Raw genomic sequence first — 24957 nt, forward strand, 5'->3', positions numbered from 1 at the left:
GATTATAAATTAGTGTTATAAAATGTTGATCACTGTTGTAATTGGTGATAAAATTAGTGACTTCAGTTAAATACAATGAACATGCACAAAACTAGAAGTGGAAATACAGTGATTTTGCCTGCGTTTCTCCGCTGGTAAAGTAACTTCAATTCATAGCTAGCTGTGGACAGGAGTCTTGACTACCTTAGCTGGAATTGGCTGGAGTTATTTGAAACTGAGCTGAGTGGCTGGAATTATTTGAAACTGAGAGACTAAACTCAGTGATTATTTCTTCTACTAGTGTGCCTTGGGGAAATATTGAATGTTGCAACTGTCACACAGATACAGATTTACCCCACACTGTTATTTATTTGATAGTTTCTCCCTCCATTGTTAGAGATGGTGTAAAATACACATTTTTCCTTTCCTGCTGAATTTCCTGTTGTCTTCTAAGATTGTGTTCAGAACCATATAAACAAACTGTCCTCAATATGAGCCATCTTGAAAAACTTCTGGCTTCAGTTTTGCTGAAATATTTCTTCACAAAGGAAATCCTGTTTCTTAGTAATGGATTTCCTGTAAAACATGAGGACTTTCAAAGAAGTAGTAGATGCTGTTGGTTGGTACTTTGCTTTCCTTGTAAAGTCAGCATCATATAAAAAATTCAGTAAGAAAAATTGATTTTAAAAAAGATGGATGGTACCTTGATGATTTCTTATTATTTAGTTAATTTATGTTTTCTGCAATGCAAAAGGTGCAGTATATGCTATTTATTTCCTAGGAAATATTCAAAAATTACTGCTGACAAAAGCTACTTTACAGGTTGACTCAGAAGTATATCTTACAATGTGAATGTTAATATTCTGTAAGGCTGTGCAGCAGTACTTATTGATGTAGTCTGAAGATTTGAATGACGGCAAGTCAAGAGGTTTTTTTTAAAGTTTTACATTGTTATTGACATTATATATTCATGAAATCTGTAGACAGTTTTGAAAGAAGAAGGGAATGTTGTCATGCACCAAAATGGATGACATGTTTTCAAGGCGAGTTCATACCATTTAACTTTTAGAGAATAGGCAACAGTAGTAGTAAATTTAAATAGTTAGCTCTACCTTCAAGCTAATAGTTGGATACTATAGCTTTGATGGTTTTTTTCATACAGAGAATACATTTCATATAATAAAGACCCTGCATTACAAGGTCTCAAGGAGTCACGTTACTACACAGCAAAGACGGCAATGGCTCCCCATTAAATCATACTATTTTTCTTTTGCCATAAAAATATATGTGTAAAATCCAATGTGATATATTTCATATAGACACCTCTGCTATTATTTCTCAGTGAAAAATATTGAGTCTGATTTCAATTTTTAAATTATAAATAAAATCGTGAAATATCATCATCTCTTTCTGCTAATGAATTGTATTCGTCCCCAACCATGTTTGTTCAAGGGAACTCGCTTTATCTTTCTGCTGTAAAAATATTAATCACACTGGATAAAATAAAATTCATGCAATCACTTCAAAATTATTTTAGAAAACTTATGAACTAAAACAATTGTAACTTAATCTCTTTAACGTTGCTTGGGAGTAGTCCTACATTTAAAATATTATAAAATGAATTGATGAAACATATTTGTGAGGAGCATCTGATGTGTTTAGGAAGAAGCTAGCTTGTTTTTGCTTGCTACTGTTCTGTTTTTGTTTTATCTTTATGTTTAAATTCATTGTGAGCCACATTCTGTATCCATATGAACACAGGGTGAGAGATAAATGTCAAATAAGTAATGTCGAAGGCTTTCACGGCCGGAATCACTTGGGTGCTGTGTGGTTTCCGGGCTGTATGGCCGTGTTCTAGCAGCATTCTCTCCTGACGTTTCGCCTGCATCTGTGGCTGGCATCTTCAGAGGATCTGATGTTGGGAAAGCAAGTGGAGTATATATATCTGTTGGAGTGTCCAGGGTGGGTGGAGAAACATAGTCTGTGAGTAACAAAGAAGGCAACCAGGTCAATAGTTGAGGGCATCTGAATAGAAGTATGAGTAACAATGAAGACTATAGCATGGGAGTGTCAATGGAGATAGCAAGGTCACTGGTGGGAGCATCTGAATAGAAGTATCCTGGCCTTTGTTTCTTTTGTCTATGGTCATCCTGTGTTTGTGTGGAGCTGGTTAGACACTGTCTTGACTCTAGTATTTTTCAACACTGGCAGCCAAGTTCTGTTCATTTTCATAGTTTCTTCCTTCCTGTTACACATGGACAATTTTAACAGGAAGGAAGAAACTATGAAAATGGAATGTGGGATTAAAGGGGGGAGCTTGGAGGTCAGCCTTTGCTGGTTGGAGAACCACACTCAAAGAGTAGTTGTCTCAACACACGTGGTTTACTCATTTCCAAGAGATTTGGTGATAACTGTGGCAATTCTCCTCAAGATATCCCATCCTCTGTGTTAACTGTTCCCACCTGGCCACCTGTACTTGTTGGTGAAATTAGATTGAGCAACTGATGTCCCATAAAACCCCGGGCCCTTATATCCTTCCGCCTGAGTTATTTAAAACATTCATTGATTGGTGGTTTCCACTCTTTGCTCTATTGTTCACCTCAGTCAATAGTACTGGCATTGTCCCCCCTTCATGGACCAATGCCATTGTAACCCCTATATTTAAAAAGGGAGATCATACCCTTCCAGCCAATTACAGGCCCATCAGTCTTCTTTCAATAACTGGTAAGCTTTATGCTAAATTTCTGTTGAATAAACTTTTATCCTGGATTGACACAAACAGAATCCTGGGTCCAGAACAAATTGACTTTAAAAATGGGCATTCCCCCCTAGGCCATTGTATGGTTAAATATGGTTGTCTCTAAATACATTAAGAGAAGCAAAGTCATATATACTGCCTTTCTTGATCTTAAAGGGACCTTTGACTCAGTTACAAGAGAGCTTCTGTGGCAGAAACTTGAGGCCTTGGATATTGATCCCAGACTTTTAGTACATATAAAAGCCTTGCACACTATTACCACATATCAAGTGAAATGTCCGCCCTTTGGCCTATTGACTTCTAAAATCTTAGTAACCAAAATAGTCAAACAAGGATGTGTTATGGCCCCCTTTTTGTTCAATTTGTTTCTTAATGACCTTGCTCTCACTCTGAGAACTGCTGATTCACACTGTCCTACCCTAGGAAATGTGTCGCTGCCAATGCTACTCGATGCAGATGATGTGCTCCTATTATCCCATACCAAGGTTGGTTTAACCCGCCTTTTATCCAAATGCAGTGAATACTGTGCTAACAATCTGTTACCAATCATCCCACTTAAATCTAACATTTTGGTCTTCTCAAGCACTTTCAAGCCCACAAACTTGTACTTGGATAGTGACAAGTAGGTCAAGTTCTACAAATATCTGGGTATCAACTTTTACCACAAACCTCTGAAGGGTTGTTAGAGCATATTTTGTTTGTCTGTCCAAAATTTATGGAATTTAAACTCAGTTTTTTTTCTTAAGGCTCCAATTTTGGCAGGCCCCTGCCCTCTTAACTCCAAACTGAATTATCTCCTGAATAATCAGGATCCCATGATATTGGAAATGGTGGCCAATTTTCTGATTAATACTCTGAAATAATCCTCTGGGCTTTCCTCTCTGTATATATTATGTTTGAACACGTTCAACATTCCTCCCAGTTCTCTTATTTTGTCTAATTTTATCTGGTGTATTTCTTTTGATGCCTAATAAAGGTTACTGTACTGTATTGTACTGTACTGAACTCAGTGGCATTTCCTCAGGGTGGAGGAAGGTGCCCATTGTAGGGCCACAGGGCTCAGTTCTGTGTCTGGTGCTTTTAAGTATATAAGTATATTTTAAGTATATTTTTATAAACAATCTGGAGGCGGGGTGGAGGTACTATTAATTGAACTTGCAGATTACACCAAATTGGGAGCAAACATCCTGCAAGCTAAAGATGGAATTCAGTGAGATCTGAAAATATTGGAAAAGTGGACAGATGTAGACAAGATGCAATTAAACAAGTGCCGAGTTCTACATCTGGGTAACAGATGGGATAAAAACTTTGGCTGCTTTTCAGGAGGCTTACTTACCCTGGTTTCTCAATCCGTTAAATCTAAAGCTCTTAATAGCTGTCCCCCATTAGCTCAGGCAATTTGGGTTAAATTGGGCCTCCATCCTTATGTGATAGTGAATATATATTTACCTTCCTACCAACAAAAAACAACCTTGGACAAAAACTGGGGTAGATAGATTGACTATTTACAGAATCTTGAAAGAAATTTTCCAGGCACTGATATGATTATTGCAGGGGATGCAAATGCAAGATTGGGCATCAATTTTTCCCAACAGTTATTAATAGAAGGATTTGATCAAGAACTTATCCAAACGTTACTTACTCCCCACCTGAGAAATCTGAGGATAAGATTACAAACTTAGCGGGTCTCCACCTAGCAAAAATGGCCCTTGTAACAAATAAAATATGGTTAAATGGACTAAACAAATTTAAAAATGCCACGGACTTTACATTTGTCTCTAAACAAGGGTGCAGTGTAATCGATTATTTTTTCATCCCCCCAGGTTTACTGCAGTATATTGAGGATTTTGAAGTTGGGAATTATTTCTTAAGTGACCATCTCCCTATTATCCTTACTCTTAACTATTCTCCCTTGCCGGAGATAAATTTGAACACAAGTCAAGGATTCCATAGGAAAATAACTTGGTCAAGTATTATTGATCATGAAATGACAATTTTTCTGCACTCCCCTACAATACAAGCAAATATACAGATGGTTATGAATGCTAAATCACCCTCTGAGGGGGTAAACTTATATAACCAAATACAACAGGAAATTACTAATCATTTTGCACATTTATCAGTAGTAGTAAAATCTCCTCATACCAGACCAAGAACCTGGTTTGATAAAGAATCTATAGAAATAAACAAATAAGGCTACTTTATAATCTATTCCATAAGAATAGGGACCCCAGGTTATACAATCATTTAACATCCTTGAAAAACAATCTAAATAATTTGATAAAGATAAAATCACAACAAAATCTAGAGTATGAATGGGAACATCTATTTTGGGCCTTGAATTCCAAAGACCCTAAACAATTTTGGAGATGTGTTAATAAATCCCTCTTATTGAAACAAGCCCCTCAACATTGTATTCCTCCGGAAAAATGGTTTTCCTACTTTAACCAAGTATTTAATGATAGCAGCATACCAACGATTGCAGACATCAATCTAGAAAACATCCCACACTGGCCGCCTGTATCTCCCCAAGAGATAAATCTTCTAATAAAAGATCTGAAATATGGCAAATCTCCAGGCCCTGACTTAATTATTTCTGAGTTGATTAAATCCAACATAAGATGGTGGCCCAACTCCTTTCTTCTGCTTTTACCCAGGTAAATTCAACAGGAAAAATACCAAAATCATGGCTCGAAGCGATAATAGTTACAATCTTTAAACAAGGTGATTATCAGGACCCTGTTAACTATCGCCCCATCAGCCTGTTGTCCGTAGTGGGCAAATTATATGCCAGGTTCCTCCATCTTAAACTAAATAGATGGATTCAAGAGCAAGAGGTCATAGGACATGAACAAATAGGTTTCTCCAAAGGAAAATCTACTAATGACTATGCAATAGTCCTGGCCCACCTTGCCCAAAAACAGTTAAAACAACGATCAGGCAAGCTCTATGTTGCTTTTTTTTTTTTTAGGACTTTTAAAAAAAAAAGCCCCTTTTGATCTTCACTATCATCTAGAGACTTGTTATGGAAGAAAAATGGAGGATTTGGAACATCGAACCCCAGACTGCCTTTTTTTTTAATCAGGCAATTTACACAAACTAACACCTCTTTGCCAGGTAAAATGCACTCCCAGGAGGGGGCATTTGGACCAATACTATCTTAAGCAACAAAGGGGTGAAACAGGGGTGTATAATTGCTTTGACCTTGTTTAACATATACTTAAGGGACTTACCATTGGAACTTAAGGATATTGATGGACACAGCCCCAAAACTGAAAAAAAATACACATTTACCGGCGCTTTATGCAGATGATACTCATTATAAATGTCAGCACATTAATTGGTAGGCCTGTTTTGTTTAATGAACAGATGCTACAGCTACTGCAAATTAAACAAGTTCGGAACTTAACTTTGATAAATCAAAAGTTATGGTGTTTGCTAGATCATGGAAAAAAACAACCCTGGAAAGTAGCGACAAAAGAAATTGAACAAGTCAAGAAATACAAATACTTAGGTATTTTGTTTACTTATAATCTTTCTTGGACAGCCCATGTTAAAACAGCATCAGTAAAAGCTACTCCAACTGTAAACGCTTTAGTGAATTTCTTTTATACCAGAGGACACCAATACATTCCAGCAGTAATCAAGGCATTCAATGCAAAAGTAGTTCCGCAGCTACTCTATGGGTCCCCAGTCCTTTTCTTAGCTCAAAACACCAGTCTAAACACTCTACACTCTAAATTTTTGCATAGGATTATGAGTTTCCCCAACTGTGTGTCTTACGCAGCCTTATGCATTGAACTAGGCCTATGTTCCTTAACTACCTTGGCTTGGATTAGAGCAACTATATACTGGTTAAAAATCCACCACCATTCCAAGCCAGGCAGTTTTACATGCTTACTGCTCTCTGAACTTAACACTTCAAACTGGCATGACAAAATAGTTGATAAGATTACAGAAATTGGCATATCCATGGATGAACATATCAATGTTATCTTGAGGCAAAAAAACTGTTAAAAGAAAAATTCCTTGAATGGGATTATCAAAGATCTTTAATAGCAGCAAATTCAATTTGCTCACCTCTAAATCAATCACTAGTTGAAGCAAAGGGTTGTATGTCTCATTATTTACTCTATATTACTAATTTTAGATTAAGACGTCCATTCTCTTTAGCAAGATTTAATATTTTGCCATCTGCCTTACTTGAGGGTCGATTCCAAAAAATACCAAAGACCGAAAGATTATGCCCTTGCAACAGCATACAAGTAGAAACACTAGAGCATATCATGTTTCACTGTCCAAACAGGGAATACTTAAGGTATAAGTATTGACCATTGTTTACATATTTTAATGTGGATATGACAGATGATCAAAGGATAAAGTATTTCCTGGATGGATCAAATCAGGATTTTTCTGAATTAGTTGCCAAGTTTCTGTTGGATATAATTGGTACATCTACTAAGGGAGATTTTTATATTAAATGATGGTTATTTGAGCTGTAACTGTTATTCTGGTTGTAAAATGTTTCTGGTTACAAAATGTTTTACTGTATGATGCCAATAAAGGCTTTGTGTGTGTGTGTGAAGTGCAGAGTTCTACATATGGGTAACAGAAATGAAAAGGACACATAATGAATGGGGGAGACACTTCTGAGTAATAGTGTGTGTGAACAAGATCTTAGACTACAGGTGAATTGTAAGCTGACTATGAGCTGTCAGTGTGATGCAGTGGGGAAAATGGGTTTATCAACAGGGGCATAATATCCAAATCACAAGATGACATAGTCATGCTGTATACTGCATAGGTCAGGCCCCACTTGGAGCACTGTGTGCAGTTCTGGAGGCCTGGAATTTAAAAGGAGAATCTGGGCTCCCTAGTTTAAACACCATTGAAAGTGATGCTGTTTGGGGTGGATTCCAGCATCATAGCATCATTGGGGGGGGGGGGGCATGTTTACAGTTTCACAGTTTCTAGAATCACTGGAAGCACAAGTTAGAGGTGAGTGTTATTGCATAATAGTGGCAACTCAGCCCAAACCTTTAGATGACCTTTCCAAGCAGCTTCATGTTTTTTCTAAAAGTATGGAAGAGAAGATGGAACTTTGTGGGACCATTCAGAACCGGGTTGGATTCCTCACTCCTACACTTGAGCAGCAGTCTTATCTGTCAGTTTTGTTTTCTTACTCCTACACATAAAGCCTGGTTTGTTTGTTTCCCCACTCCTATGCCACTCCTATGTCACTCCTATGAATAAAGCCTGCCAAGTGACCTGGACTAGTTTTTTATTATTTATTATTATTATTTATTAATTAGACTTCTAAATCGCCCTCCCCTGTAGGGTTCAGGGCGGTGAACAACAAAAGTAAACAATAAACGACAAAATCAACAACTATTAAAGCCAATCAAGATAAAAATTATCTTACGACTTACAATTGAAAAAAATGGAGGATAAATCCAAACTTTTTTTCTACCTTCCAAGTTGGAACAAAACTCCACAGAATGGTGACTCCCTGTCTCAACCACAAAAGAGTTGATACAGAAGGGTGCCATGATTGATGATACGGAGAGATCCAGAATTAATAGAACAGGATTTTGTTGTCTCCTTTATTGCAGTTTTCTCCACTTCAATGTTTTTCAATGTTATACTCAATAATACTATGTGAATATCTTCTAATACATGATTCCCTCTATACACAGTCTTTCCACTTGTTGATGAGCAGCAGGCATAAGTGCTTTGGCTCTATCTCCACAGGATTGTTGACGTGGTCAAGAAGGCTGCTTTCCAAATGTTACTGATCTTGGGGATTGTGTGTAGGTGTGGACTTTTCCCTTCTGTGTTGGTGCTGTACTCACCAACCAGCAATTACACAGAAGTTGGTCTAGTGCACTTGTGTCTGCTCTCCTTTTCAGCATGCTCAGTCAGCTCTCAGAGGGGTCATGTGGACAGAGCTATAGTGTTGTCTGATTGAGTACTCAAACAGTCAAAAGATAGACCATCTGTAAGCACCCTACAATATTCCATCAGAGTGTCTAGGGCTCTAAGCTCAGAAGTATACAGTTCAAGTTTTCTCTCAGCTACAACATAATAGGCATGCTTAGGCAAACCACTATCTTTCAACCTGAGCTCCACGGCCCCCTTTCTGCAATATAACATTAACAATACTAATATACCATGTAGGGCTAGTGGGATGATTACTGAGTATGTGAAGTACTTTCAAAACTCAAACTCAATGTATAAACTGCATAATAACAGAATGATTTTGCTGTGACAGTATAGGAGATGATAAACTGTTGTTTTGTGTATATTTTAACTTATGTAATTAGGTAACATATGTTTTATTGTTATTCCCTTTAAACATTAAAAGCATGTGTGTTATTTGTACATATTCACTTTATTTTTCTTACCCATTTTCATAAATAATCTGTTAAATCAAACTCTGAAAAAACCATTTGAATGAAGAAATAGTTGGTAGGCTTCATTTTTGCATTTTAGACACAATAAAAATTAATTACAACCCAGGAAACCCACAATAATAATATTAATATTAATCTTCTGTACAATTTGACTCTTACATATTATCTAACATAGAAAATGGAAGCTAAGGTAGTATTTATTTGTTTATGGTATGTGTGATCTGCTTTAAAACTTACTCACGGGATAAAATGTGTTCAAATTCTACTGCCTATTTAATTTTGTTACATATATAGGAATTGAAAACAAGTTTGTCTACATACAGGTGCATTATCTATCGAATACAAATATTCAAGGAAGTCTTTTTTGCCACCTGGAAATGGCAGTGAGTTTGAAATCTGAATGTGAAATATGCATAATCAGTTTGTTTCAAGTCTTTAAAATCTCAGTAATAAGTAGATGTTAAAATACTGAAGTATTTTATGCTATCTGCTAACCTCACAATTAAATTACTGTATAAAGTTGGTTAAGTAATACAAAAATTATTACATTAAGGTGTGCTTTATGAAGAGACCAATGGCAGGGCAGCAATGAAACATGCTAATAGATTATACCCTGTAGCAATATATTGCCTTTTTATTACTTTTCCACAGGCAGCAGGTTCATGTATTACTGGCAACATTAGCCACTAGTTTTCTATCAAAAGTGATTCATTGTATTGAAACATAAATCCAGTACTGATCATTCTTGGTGAAAATTCACTAGTATTAACTCTGTATAAAACATTGACTTAAATCTACTGTTTTCTGCTGCATACCAAGAACATTTTAACAGTGAGAACAGAGCATTTCTAAAGATTCATTGTGAATTTTTTTTGAAAACATGGTACTATTTTTTATGTATATGATTGTTAAAAATTTATATATATATAGTTATTAGCAAAGCCATCCTGGATTTCAGATGCTGAATGTTCATGAATCTAGCATTGGAAATATTGATGTTCATTGCATTTGTTACTGAATAACAAGAATAAAATTTTGCTTGTACATAGTGTAAAATGAGGTCTTTTGTAGTAGTACATGGCCTGTTTAGAATGATATAACAGACACTGAATGTTCATATATCAAACAAAATGCCATCTTTTTGTAGAAGAGAGGTGTCAAAAAGTTTCTTTGTACCTTTAACGCTTGTGATTATGTAGTACAAAATGCAGAGTTTGTAAAATTTCTTGAATGTACAGGCAAGAAATGAATAATTCAAAACAACTCATAAGTTCTACATTCTATTGTATCTTTTATAACACAGGCAGAAGATAGCATTATGTTCCCAGTAGAGCTGAATTTGCACAAGTTACACCTCTGAAAATGCCAGATGGTCTATGGTCTACTTTTGAGAGCTGTCACATATGTAAAGATTTGAGAAAAAAAAAAGACAGCTGAATGAGAGCAGCGGATCATTAAAGGGAGAGTGAGAGTCCCTGGGTATCACCGTGTTTTAAGATACCGTTGTGTCGTTTCCCATATTACTCTTCCTTCTTTTCTTTTTTAAAAAAGATATATACAACCTTTAAAAATATGGTTAAAGCATTTATGTTTTAAACTAAATTGTTGTGGCTTAATCGTAAAACTGTCATTTTTAAATTCTTTATACTAAGATGCAATCATATGGTTCCTAATTGGTTTCAAGTGTATTTTAACCATAAGATTCAAGTCTCCCTAGTGAAAAATTATCAATAAAGTTAAAATAAATTTAAATTGGTCTAACTAATACATTTGGGGGTTTTATTCATTTTTTATTTGACCTATATATCATATATGAATACTCTAAAGCCAGTCAGCTAAAAAGTTGTGTGTTAATGTTAAAAGACTGAAATAAGAGTACTTTGGGAGCAGAATGATCTTTTGATCTTAGTAAAGATAATAAAATGCTAAAACAAATAACTATGGATTGTTTAGTTCCTCTAAGACATTGGTCATTAATTGACAGACATGATATTTAGCACAGAAAATTTGCCTTGTTTCATAACTGTAATATTGAAATGCAGTTGCAAATTTTTTTCCCTAAAGATAGTAACTGTCAATTCCAAGAACTTTGTCATCTGGAGTAACAGAATTCCTTGTGTTCTCTTCACTTATTTATCGACAATGATAATAGCTTTTTCTAATGAGATGCTGGTGGAGCATAATATTTATACCTGTGAACTGGTCAGTATGCTTTCACATTTAATGCTTGCCTTTTTAACCATACCAATGTAAGAAGAATACTGAATAATCCCGAATGACTTTATATACAAATGGGGACTGTTGTGTTATGTGCTCTGTCAATGACTGTGTTGTCTCTACTCATTCATCTAAATGGAGCATTATAAAAAGAATCTTATAGTTGAAGTTTCAGGTGAACCTTTTTCGAATTTCTCTTTCTGATAGGATGTTAGATTATTTGTGATCACTGGAGATGGTTGAAATTAATTTATACTTCCATTAATGTGTAGCTTTTATGATGTTTCTTTAACTAGCTGTGGACCTATGAGAAGTTACAAGAATATGTTGTTGTCTTTTGGCATATTTTTCTTTTTTATCCTTTTTTGTTGCCACTTAACTTTGTTTCTGTCTAAATGAGGTTATTTTCTTAAGCCTGATATAAAACCAAACTCATATCAGTGAGAAGCAGTAGAAGGAAGATGCCTTTAGTGTGAATTTGGATCACATTCATGCTGACCTAAATCAAAGGTACATGTGTTCTCTTCCCATAGTAGAAATGGTAAATCTCCCCCCCCATTACGATTGCTAAAGGCAGGGGTCCCCAAACTTTTTAAACAGGGGGCCAGTTCACGCATGGCCAGAGCCCAGCCGGGGGCCAGACCAAGTGCCGCCCGTGGGGGGGGGCGCCATCCATCTGCCCTCGACCCGCCCCTGGCCGAGCCCCCCACCCCCGCGGTCCCCTTCCAATCCGGCCCTGAAGCTCTGCCGCCTTTCTCTCTCCCCCCCCCTTGCTGCATTGGTACGGTCCCCTCTGGCCGCTTGGAATGAGCAGCGAGTTGCCCGCGCTTAATGCTGTTTGTAAACCTGGGGAAAAGGAGATAGAGAAGGGGGAGATCCGCTTCTGCCCAGCGGGCCGGATAAATGTCTTCCGGGGGCCTGATTTGGCCCCCGGGCCGTAGTTTGGGGACCCCTGGCTAAAGGCCTTCATCAGAGTAATTTTCTCTCCTTCATTTTTCGTGCAACTGCTCATAATATCATGTGTTCCTGCAACAAATTCATCACTCATCAGACCATTTTAGAGCCTCCCCATCCTTTTGTTCATTTTCATAGGTGGATTATATATATATCTGGAGAATACTCCAGGTTGCTACCTTTGAAGTCCATGTTCAAAGTCCATGTTTGAAGTCCACTCTTGGGTTAACCTGGGGAACAGCTACTTTGCCATTGGATGCAGTGATTTTGAAATTTTAGCTTGACCAGACTTGAATGAGTAAATAAGCGTGGGGTAGCCCTACAAAGAAGTCTACGAAATATCATGTGCCTTTACCTGTGTTCACATTCTTAGTTATGTCCAGAGGAAAAAAATAAGTTTTCTATTTTCCTAAAGGTCATTCTTACTCTCCACAAGCAACTAGACAATTGTCTATTTACAGACCTCTTTATTTTGATAAGATTTCTCCCCCCACCCCAAACACACACACCATTTTAGTAATATGATTTTGACTAATTTTTTTGCTGATATTTTATTTTTAGCTTGAGGTTGTGTTTTTGTTTCTTTACATGCACACATTCCAGAAGTAGATGGGAACTGTGAACAGGTTTCTTTGTATATAACGTTTGGAATTATTTTTCTTTCTGGAACATTAGTAGTGTCTATAATTGGGAGTACGCTGAATGGTATAGAGTGGAATGGTGAAAAGTGCCATCAAATCACTGCAGATTTATGGCAACCCTGTAGGGTTTTCAAGGCAAGAGATTATCAGAACTGGTTTGCCATTGTCAGCCTCTGCTTCACAGCCTGGACTTTCTTGGTAGTGTCTCATTCAAATATTAACCAAGACCTACCCTGTGTGGCGTAGTGGTTAAATGTCTCATTCAAATATTAACCAGGGCCTACCCTGCGTGGCGTAGTGGTTAAGTGCTTGCATTGCCACTCACACGGCCAGGAGTTTGAGCCCCCTGTGGGTCAGATATCCTGGCAGCTGGCTCATGGTCAACTCAGCCATCCATCCATTCCTTGGTTGGTAAATGAGAACCTAGCACATAGCTAAGAGGTAAAGAATAGCTGGGGAAAGCAATGGCAAACTACCCCACAAAAACGGCTTGCCTATGAAATCACTGCTTGCAGTGGTATCCCAGGGTCGGACACGACTGAAGGGGAAACTTTACCTTTACTTTACCCTGCTTAGCTTCAGAGATCTGACAAGATTGACTAGTCTGGGCTAGACAGGTCACGGCATACTGTAAAGTACTCCTAGCCAATGGAAGGTTTGATAGTTTTAGATACATGCTGATTGTATGGTTATATGTGCATTCTGTTAGTTTGTGATCATATTATTTGGGGCACTACCTTTTCAACTGAGCTTTTAGCATTTGGCTAAAAAAATGAAATCTTTCATCTTTAAACCTTGCATAATTTATATCTCTGTGGTGTCAACTCTAGATATTTTTTTCCTATGGTTTGGTTTCGACATTGAATCCAGTTGTTCTTGGTGTAGAGTATTTTTGTACAGCATTATCATCGTGTGTCCTGCCTGGAATACATCTTTTCATGATGTATATGTATCTTTTGTTCAGCATAATTGACAGATGGGGGATTCTGAGTACATGAAGGTGATCTTTAGCAGTTTGGTGGAGAAGCCCAAACTATTGGTTTCATGAGAGCATGAACACCCATACTGAGGCCCAAACTAGTATTATTGCTGCAGTTATGTCTATGGGACTGCCCTTCTGCATTTTAGAACCAGCACAGTTTGCATTTGTTGTGCTAATTTGATGCAAAGGGAGACATTTTTATATAGAAGAGTTATGTGTTATTCATTTTTTGTAGCTGTAACATTACTTGATGAAGTTTGGAGTTGCAGGAATCTGCACATTCTGTAGAAGTGGAGGGGCATTAAAATAGCTTTCCTAGGCATTTTTGTACAGTGCTTGGGGAGACATCGATTGACCTAGAAAGTCTTACTGATGTTCTGGTTTATCTCTGGAATAGTTGTTAGACCTGAATTCTGTTCTTATCCAGATGTTGTTTTTCATTAATTTGAGAAAAGGTAGCACTCTGATTTTCTAAAGTTTTAGTTGGGATTTTCACTTGAGAACAAGTAGTGGTACACTTGCGCTGAAAATTGTGTTGTATAATAAATGGTGTTAGATTAAGGCTAGGACACCAAGATTCCTGTCAGTTCTTTAAGCTTTGTGTGGACCATTGGTTCAGTCAGTTCTCTTTGTCTAATGTACCAACCAGGATTGTTCTGAGGAGAAAACTATATATGCTTCCCTTAGATGTTCAGAGGAAATATGATAAAAACATAATCAGTGAGTTTGAATGCACATTTTTTTGGTTATAAAATGATTGTTATAAAGTAATTGTGACTGTTGACCCTGTAGAACCTTCAGTTTTTTTTAAAGAAGTGTGTGTACGATAAAGGGCAGTCTGTAAAATCAAATAAATAAATACTGATGTCCAAAACATCTATATAAAAAGTTACATTTGTATAAAAATAAATCAGTCAGAAAAAGATGCAGTAGTATTAAACCAGATAGGGCCCAGAACAAAATTAAGCAACCAAAATGCATCAAAGATCTTAATACAGTTTTCATCTGGCACTAAAGGGATATAAAGTTACCACCAAATGTACATGTTTGGGCAAGGGCATTTTAGAGGCCATGTCTACAGAAAGCCCTTGGCTGGCTCCCTCTACTGATAGGAGGAAACACTGAAACTGGGGACTGTTGAATGATAAGGTTGAATTAAAAGGGTCAAACATAATGGAAGTTACATGGACATTTAATTAATCACTCTATGCAAAGTTTTACTTTTTGTTAAGAATTCAGCTCTGTGCTCACTGATTATTCAAAATAAAGAATTTGGCCCTGCATAAACTTTACAACTTTAACTCTTTTTTTCTCCTTTTCTTTAAAGCCCAGCCTGAACGTTCGCCCCTGCCAAATGCTTCAGTCCTTGAAAAGTACAAGGAAGAAACTGGCAGAACACAAAATGGTCATGCAGGTCTGAGTAATGGAAGTGGAATTCACAATGGAATCAAACCTGTAGCAAAAGATAATAGAACATTCTCAGCACCAGTTTCCCAAAAAATGCACAGAAAAATTCAGTCCAGCTTGTCTGTTGGCAATGAAAGCAGCAAGAAAAGCTCTGCATATTCTCATAAGCCAGGCTCTTCTCCCGAAGGTAAGCTTGAAATCTTAGAAGAAAACTGCACACAGTATAACCTGTTCTCACCAATAATTTCCCCATCAGCTAAAAATAATTGAAGAGCACAAGTTGTGTTCCAGAAGCAAATAGAGATAATCACAATGCAACATCTGTTACTTTCCCAACAGAAAATATTAGGTATTTGAAGAAATTGAAATTAAAGATTTCCTGTTTTCAAAATTTTATTTTATTTTATTACCATTCTTGATAATGTGTTTGGGTGGAGTTGTTGTAAATTGCTAATTGTTTGGCAGTAACATTGAAGGTACATTGCTGAGTAAAAGCCTCAGCTTATCTGAGTGTTGGCAAATATTTAGCGTGCGGAATATTTCTGGATAAAAGTTATATTAAATATTGTATATTGTGACCAGAAGATATTTAGAACCTAGGCATTAATTATTGCCATGAATAATTCTGTCAATAAATAATTCTACTACTTTCTTGTCAGTACAGAATATTATCAAGGTAAATGCATTTAATTTCTGTTTTTGTGTGCTTGTTTTTGCTTTCACTATTCTCTGCAATTACTCTAATGGCCCTGGAGTTTCTTTTTAATCTGCCGCCATTCAGTCCTGTTATGTTCAGTAAACTGACCTTATATCTGTTAATATAAAAACTTGCAAATTTTCTTATTGATCAACACATCAACACCAACAGTTCAATCCTAAGTGGAGTTCCAGCCTTCCAGGACTATTGAAGAGTGTACCCAAGTTTAAGATTGCACTACAGGTGCCTGTGGTGGGTACAATGAGGAAAAGATTTGAAGAAGGAGAAAACCTAATGGTATAAATCATGGGCTTAAAAAATTTGTGTATTAAGTAAGATGGACTGGCTTCCTTGAGACATAGGAGTGCTCAAAGGAAGTTGAGGAAAGGAGATGGATATACACTTTGGACTCCATAAGTAACTCCTCTGGATCTAGGGAAATATCCAGTTGAATTTTAACTGGGTTAAATGAGATCTGTGAAGCCTTTTCCCCAGTATATTTTGAGGATCAGTTTATTACTTTGCATGGGCTGATTTGTCGCTGTAGATTTATCCCCATGAACTATTTCCTTGTCCTCCAGCTTCTCTTTCCTAAAGATTTGCATTACAGAATGTTGTAAAGTAACAAAACATTTTGTATTACAAGTTATTTCAGGTTCAACCATCCATCACTAACATGCCTTGGTATGGAATCTATGCAGTGTACAGCTGAAGTTTGTAATATAGCAGTAAATTCTCCTAATTAATACTGCTTCATAAATCATGCATATTCAGAACTGTAAGGTGGTTTAGTATTCCCTAGACTATACCATTTCAGATGACATGTAGAGGATATCCTATTTCTTGTTCCCTCAAATCTACCCCATCCCCAATTATGGGGGAAAAGTGAATAACACAGATTCTAACCTAAGCAATATGCTAGCTGTGCAGATTCTAACTGAAACAATAATCTAAACAATATGCTAGCTGTGCTGGATCTTTGACCTATATGAGTCCCCTTTCTTTCTCACCTTCAGTTTTGAAGTGCTGCAGTCTCCCAAGAACTGTATATATGTGTTATTTCTAAATAGCTGAACTGGCTCCATGTTCTGTATATTGGATGATACATGATGTAGAGCCATGTAACGTACAGTTTAAAACTCTTTATTCTATTAAATTGTAATTTTAGAGGTGAACAAATACCCTATAAATGCCCTATTGACTCTAATTAGTCTACAGCATTACCAATATTTGTTACATTTTAATTTCAAAGAGATTTGGAACTTCAAAAATTCCATCATGGAACTTTTAAAACTCTTGTTTTAAAAGCATATTTTCCTTAATATCACATTTTGGAATCCTGAAGGATAGCAGTGTGTCCATATCTGGGGTCTGTTGGGCAAAATTGGCTCTGGTTCATGAAAGCTGATGCCAGAATTACTTCATTAGTCTTTAGATATAGCTAGCTCCTCATAGCTGCAGTTCCAATTGTAATTAGGGTCTTCAGATACTTTTTTCTGGTTTTATAGCTAACATGCTTATTCATCTGTCATTCTTCAGCCTGCCTATCACAGTGACTAGAAGACCAGGCACTAAGGCATAGTTTAAACATGGTGGTGGTGAGACAAGCTAACATAACCATGTGGCTTTCCCCAGGCCCAGGTAATTTGAATTGATCCCCTGAGTAAAGCTGTTAGATGTTTGTAGCATACCAGGGATCTGCACAAATCAAGCAGAGGTGGTATCCAACCAGTTCTCACCACTTCACCAATAGGGACTGGAGGTGCGTGTGTGCGGCGGCGCCACTGTTTGAATCCCACCACCATTGGAATCTGTTATTAAATTTTTTGGATCCCACCACTGAAAGCATGCATAGCTACTTTTGAAAGGGCAAAAGCCCAGTTTAAATGAGGAGTTGAACCTGTGCAAAGTCACCTTAGTGCATATGTAGATATCAAGTTATTTCTGACCTAAGGTGACCCTATGAAATAATGCCCTCCAAAATGTCCTAACAGCTGTACTCAAGTCTTGTAGACAGAGGACCATGGGTTCTTTTATGGAATCAAATCATTTATTTATTTATTTAGTTGATTTCTATCCTACCCTTCAAATGTGTGTTAACAACCAACTAAAAAATGCTTGCTACATTACAATAACACCATTCACAGATCAACTCCTAAAAACATACCTAAAAACAAAAACATACTTAAAACAAAAAATATACCCCCCCCCAAATACATACCAAACATACTTACCCTCTCTCTATCCTGCTCAGGTGCAAATGGAGGACTGGGGGGTGGGATAGATGGCATCAATGGACTGAGGGGTGGACCCCAATGGACTGGGGGGTTGGATAGATGGCATCAATCATTCAAATTCCCAGGCATGCATCCAAGCCGGTATATTTATAAATACAAGGTATATGTGAGATATATTTCTGAGTTATATTAAGGCTAACAAATATATATGGTGTGGCGGAGGATAAAATGAGCTAACAGCAAGCCCAAAGAATAGCAAACAGTCAGTAAGAAATAAAACTACTCATTTGCTCCTTGATGTCCACACCCAAGCCAAAGCTACAGTCAATAGAGTTGTAAATGTGAACTATCCCTTGAATTGAGATGCTGCAACCTTCCTTCCCTTCAGCTGTTCCTAAAAGCTCCTAAGTGCTCCCATCCCTGATTTAATCTTGCTGCCTCAGCTAAATTTCAATAGCCAGAGACTCGCTCTTTCGACCACCTGTTCAAGGTGTTACTAATGTAATCAAGGAAACAATTGGCTACCAACCCCTGGTGTTAGGAGAATAGATAGAGCTGCTGATTAGCTCAGCCCCGCAACCCAGCACAGCTGTAAGAAACAAAACCTAATGCAAAGGATCTCTTTTCCCGCCAAACTAGCGATCCACCCTATAAAAGCCCTGCTCACCTTAGTTCATTGCTCATTTCTAACCTGAACCTCCCTTGGTCAAGTTGGTGTGAGACACAATATCGTCTTTCTCCGGGACCTCTGTGCTGGCATAGAATCCCTGCCTTCTACTTCGTCTACTGCATTGGAACCATTAGGTAACTTATTACCCTGCTGCCTTCCCAATTCCCTCTTTATCATCCAAACCTATTTTTCTCACCTTTTTATATCTCTAGGAACTTATGTGTATGTGCCTCAATATCTTCCTGTATGTGTGTTTGAAACCAAATTTATATAAATATTTTAAACTCAATTTGGACTCCTTGTGTTACTCTGCAGAACGCTCCATGCTATATTTCCCCGTATACATAGTCTAAAAGATCCCCTCCCAGTCTGCCTCTTGCGTTGCCAAGTGAGCTATTTCCCCAAAGCATTGCCAAGCCAAGTTATTTTCCCCATCACCATTTTAAAGATATTCGTGTGCTGTTACACTCTTAGCAGCTGGTGGAGATTCCTTAAAAATACATTCACAACCTGTTAAGCTGGGTAACATGCTCTTTAACATGCTTTGCTGTTTTCCACCAGTCGAGCAATTTAAATGCCTTTTTCATGCTTTTCTGGCTTGGTTCTGGGCACTGTCATCTACGTTTGGGGTGCTGTGTCTCTGGGAGCTGGAACACTTAACCCACTACTGTTTTAATTTGGAAAATGTTGCTTTACGGCCCATAATCACTCAGTGTTTTTAGGATACAGGGTGCCTTAGTCTTCTATCTTTTAAAATAATCGTGGGTCCCTATCAATAGGTGCTTCTGTCTTGTTGGATCATATTTTTAGATCTTAATGACTTTGTTGCTAAAATGTAATTTCTAAATTTCAGTTTGCTCCTGATTTTGTAAACCTCTGCATCTTATTTGATGTAATTATTCTCAGCAAAGAAATTAGAATTGACTTCATTTTAATATGCAAAAAAATGCGTAAGCAGATAATGTAGCAGTTCAGTACACTGAAATGGATAGGGCTAGCATATTGTTTAATTGCAGCTGTCTGCCTGTGGTTGTCAGTTACTAATAAATGAGCTGCACTTGATGGGAGCAGATCCAAGTGTTTAAACTGTGGTGTACCCCAGTCAATGATGAAGTTTCAGATCTGGGGTAAAAAATGTCATAGCTGTATGAAGAGGAGTGTGGAATACTCTTTCATACTTTCTTCCCCCGGTTTGTTTTTTCCCTCGGCTGTACTGCTTTTACTGAAAATATTACAGAAGACGGAATGCAGGTGGTAACAAGTCAGTCATCACCAGCAGGAGAATAACTAAAAATCAGGTCATTCTATTCCACACGGATATGCCTCTGTTGTCATATATCAGCCTTGCTTTTCTGTTTCAAGAGCTCCCAGACTAGGTCATTTCAATCTTAAACTGTATAATTGACTAAGGACTTGGATCGTTCAACGACAAACCCTCAACCAATTGGCGCAGGGCTGTCTTGCGTTCCCAATGGTTCAGCTTCATCTTCCTCCTGCCCGCACGCACTCCCCCCCAACTGCCAGACCAAGCGACCACCCTCCCAAGCCCCCAGCAAGCCCTGCTCCCTCCCGAACAAAAAAACACAGCCCACTGACGACAAGCATCCCAATCTTCCATGCACACTCTCCCCTCCTCCCTGAAAGAATGAGCAGACAGAACAACACTTATCAACAGATTCCTCAACGCTCAGCAATGGCAATTGCTCCCACAAGTGAACCAGTGAGTTTCCCACATTTCTTCTCTTCAGCTGTGTTAATGTGTGTGAAAGCCATTCTCTGCATTCACAACATGGTTTGCCAACCTCCACATGGGGACTGGAGGTCATTTTGCTATTTAAATACATTAAATCTCCCATTTTGACACCACAGTGGATGTTTGTATGTATATTATATACATTTCTACACAAAAGTGTAAAAATGTGCTGTTATGTGTATTCAGACCTTGCTTTGCCAACCTCCAGGTGGGGCCTGGAGATGACTTTGCCATTTAGATAATCTCCCATTCTTGACCCATAAAATTAATGTTGGCTTGCATACCACATACATTTCTCCACAGAAAGCCTTACAGTGTACTGTTATGTGCATTCTAAACTTGGCTTGCCAAGGTCCAGGTGGGGCCTGGAGACCATTTTGCCATTAAGATACATTTAATCTCCCATTCTGGGCCCATAAAATGAATGTTTGTGTGCATACCATATACATTTCTCCACAAACAAGTTTCAAATGTGCTATTATGTGTATTCAGAACTTGCCTTGCCAACCTCCTGGTGAGGCTTGGAGATCTGGAATTACAACTGCATAGAAAACATAGAAAAGCATAGGCCCTTTCCGCATGGGCCAAAAACGACGGCCTGGGGGCAGTAAAAACGCCGCCCCCAGGCCGCTGTTCGCACAGGCGGCGCTGCTGCAACGCAACAGCGCCGACCTGACTTCACAGCTTCCCAGGCGTCTGTCGCTTCTAAACAACAACCCTTAAAGGGTTGTTGTTGGGGAAAGCGTTTTCCGGCGCTGGTGCTAACCGACCGCAGGAACATACGCCATTTTCACCGTTGCCGCGAAAGTATTACTCCCTGCCGTCCCTCCCACCTTGTCCCGTCGGAGGGCAGCGCGGCGGCTTCGACCGCCAGCAGTCCTCCGACCCTGGACGCACGGGACAAGGTGAGTGGGACGGGGCATGGGGAAGAGGCGGCTCCGTGCGGAGCCGCCTGCCGTTTGCCGGCCTCTGCTGAGGCCGCCCGCATGCGTGCATGCGAACGGCCTTCGCCTCCACGCCGGCGGAATTCTTGCCGGCGTGGAGGCGACAGGGAGGCCGTGCGGAAACGGCCATAGAAAACAGATTCCCTGGAGAAAATGACTTCTTTTGCGGGTGGTCTCTACAGCTTTACAATGTCGTGAAAACTTACTTCCTCCTCAAACCCTGCTGTGACTAGTGACCTTCCCTAAATCTCCAGGAATTTCCCAACTTGAAACTGGCAATCTTACCCCCCAAATCTCCAAAAATTACTTAGGGAAAACCATGTCACTCTCTTTCCAACACTCCCTCATCAAATCTGGCTGTACAGCCTGTTTCCACTCCATTCAACAAAGTCAGACACACACTAGAAAACATTCAGTACTGATGTATTGTCGAAGGCTTTCACGGCCGGAATCACTGGGTGCTGTGTGGTTTCTGGGCTGTATTGCCATGTTCTAGCAGGACAGAATGCTGCTAGAACATGGCCATACAGCCCGGAAACCACACGGCACACCATTCAGTAGTGAGCTTGCCAACCTCCAGGTGGGACCTGGAGATCTGTGATACAAGTACAAACTTCACATGGATGTAAATAAGACACAAAACCTTAAAACTTTAGTTGAAGCAATCTTATTTGTATGTGTACAGTCTTCTTGGTAATTTAGATGGGAAAGCAGACCTGTAATATAAACAGAGTTAATATTAGTGATACATTTTCAAGTTGAATCAAACCATTTTACAAACTAACATGTTCTGGAGAACCTTGAGCACTTGGTGCCAAGTAGCTTGATTCCCTACTGATTTAAGCAGATGCTGCCTCACTACTGTGTTCTCCTTCTATGCCTATTAAAGGTTAATAAAGATAAAGATACTGTGTTCTCCACTGTCTATAGCCTGTTGTATTGTTCAACACAACAGGCTTTACTGCTACTTTATGAAAAAAACAGGCTACTTTAATTTAGTATAGCTTTGGGCCAATTTATACATTGCATCTACCACATGGTTGCTATGGGGACTTGCCCAGTTGAGATTGGGACTGGGGGTGGGGCAAATCTGCCTTCTTTTATGCCATTTCTCTAACCCAGATTGGCCTGTGTTGGCACTTTTTTGTCCCACCTTGGGGCCTGCACATTCAGAATTCAGTATAAATCTTCTCCCTAACTGGGCAAGTAGTGCCCCCTGAGACTTTTTTTGGGTTGGGGAAACTGCCTCGATGTGAGGGACCTGGATAGCTTTAAAAAGGGCTTGGACAGATTTATGGAGGAGAAGTCGATCTATGGCCACCAATCTTGATCCTCCTTGATCTCAGATTGCAAATGCCTTAACAGACCAGGTGCTCAGGAGCAGCAGTCGCAGAAGGCCATTGCTTTGACATCCTGCATGTGAGCTCCCAAAGGCACCTGGTGGGCCACTGCAAGTAGCAGAATGCTGGACTAGATGGACTCTGGTCTGATCCAGCAGGCTAGTTCTTATGTTCTTATGAGGGGCAAGAGCCCTCCTTCCTCCCTTCTGTGCTGTGGTCACAATTGCAGTTGAGCCCCTGCGGCATTTTTAAATTGAGTTTCTGTGGTAAACTCTCAGATGTTGTATTGCTACAAGTTACTATGGACCTTAGTAACTGTAGTCTGATGTTTAATTTTCTGAGTTCTGTGTTCCACTTCTTTTCTCTATAAACAAAGTATGAAGTATAACTCTTGCTTTGGTCAAGAACGTATTTTTAATGGGTTTTGAACATGTTCCTACTGCTTTACCAGTGATATACAAAATACAACAATCATTTTCTAATGTTGTACATTTAAAAATGACAAAGCAGTTACTTGAGTCAGCTTATATTGGAAGCTACTTGCTGCTTGTTTGTTAGAGAATTTTTGAGGCTTGACTTTAACTGGAATTCAATTTATTCTTCACTTGCTTGACTATATTTTTGTCTGCTATACAAATCTTGTAACCCCTGCTGAGACTTCTGCTCCTGTCTCTGCATGGGCCTTGAGTAAAGCCTTGCTGAGGTCTTCAGCTGCCACTTTGATAAGAGGATTTGACTGTTTGATTCTTGCTGTGAAAGAGCATGATGCTTAAGAGGTTGTTTTTGAGTGTCCTGATCTCTGTGACGATAGCTGTCTAAAATTTGACCAAGTTCAGTGTTTCTGTAAATTGAGCGTTTTTGCCATTAAACCCAAATAAGGAAACAGTGTTCAAATGTTAAATTTCATCTGCTAAACAAAAAAAGTGTAAATTGACTAGCATGGATGGGAATGGTAACTAACATAATAATTAAAAAATGGGCAGCTGGGAAATCGCAGGCACCCTAATCTAGCATCTGTCCTAGGTAAATAGTTGGAAAGAATTATTAAAGCCAGAATTACTAAACATGTAAGGAAGAACAAGCTTTGCTTAGAGAGAATCAGCATTGCTCCAGCATAAGAAAACTTGTTTTGCCAACCTCGTAGAATTCGTTGATAGTAAAAGCAATCTAGCACACACTTTATTTGCATTCATTAGAAACTTTTGTCAACGAAATTAAGAATAGGGTATCCCAGTGAAACTTTTGATAGTTTCTGAAAGCTGCCCTTTTGCAGACAACTTTTAGGGCTAAACTAAATCAGACACCATTCCCATGGATGGTATCTTATTTTGTAGAGTTGGGGAACACCTTCTAAGAGTCATGGTGGCTTGATGGGTGGGACTCCTGCATTTTCTTCCATGCTGTTCTTATGACCTGAAGCAGAATTGAGGGTTATAATTTGCCAATATCCCTGTGGTTCTATTTCAATTCACAAAAATGGTGTAGAGGAAAGCTGAACCCTTCCTCCTCATGCCAGAGTGATTCAATCAGAATCAGGTTCCAACAGTCTTCTTAAAAGGCATTCCCTGACTCCACAAAATAGAAATGTGTCACTAGTGGTAGTATCTTGTCTAGTGTGGTCCTGTCTGTAGTTTTAAAGGTAGCTACTGTTGAATTGTGGAGCTTCTGTTTTATGATACAGACTTCTGTTTTTAAATCTGTTAGCCTACGTTCATTGCAACTTGGGGACTGAGAGTTAGAATAGAGGTTCATTTGCATACTCCCCACCCTGCTGCCTGATTCAAGTAGTTTCAAAATTAGTATTAATAACCCTGAGGTTGGTTGTCATTGAGAGCTCCATTGTTCATGACGAGACCTCCATGATAGGAACAGTTCAGGGCCTCATGGCTATTATGATAGAATGGTCTTTCTCAGAACACAGATGCCACACTAGGTTCAATTTAATCTCAGGGTGCCATTGAAGTA

The 24957-nt window shown here is 38.6% G+C and overlaps 1 protein-coding gene across 5 annotated transcripts in view; it reads left to right on the plus strand.

Moving 5' to 3' along the window:
- The window catches only part of MDFIC (MyoD family inhibitor domain containing), a 103550-nt gene that overhangs the window by 21994 nt on the left and 56599 nt on the right, over nucleotides 1-24957 (plus strand). For 4 of the 5 annotated variants that reach the window (XR_007244836.1, XM_048500660.1, XM_048500658.1 and 1 more), the window contains one exon: nucleotides 15272-15538. Coding sequence is in view for 3 of the 5 variants with exons in the window: in XM_048500660.1 (XP_048356617.1) it covers nucleotides 15272-15538 (267 nt within the window). In the remaining 2 variants the exon portion in view is untranslated. Of the gene's footprint in view, nucleotides 1-15271; nucleotides 15539-24957 lie in introns of those variants that run through there. The other variant, XM_048500657.1, reaches the window with a different exon arrangement.

The sequence above is a fragment of the Sphaerodactylus townsendi genome, linkage group LG06 (genome assembly GCF_021028975.2).
Source record: "Sphaerodactylus townsendi isolate TG3544 linkage group LG06, MPM_Stown_v2.3, whole genome shotgun sequence".
Classification (NCBI taxonomy): Eukaryota; Metazoa; Chordata; class Lepidosauria; order Squamata; family Sphaerodactylidae; genus Sphaerodactylus; species Sphaerodactylus townsendi.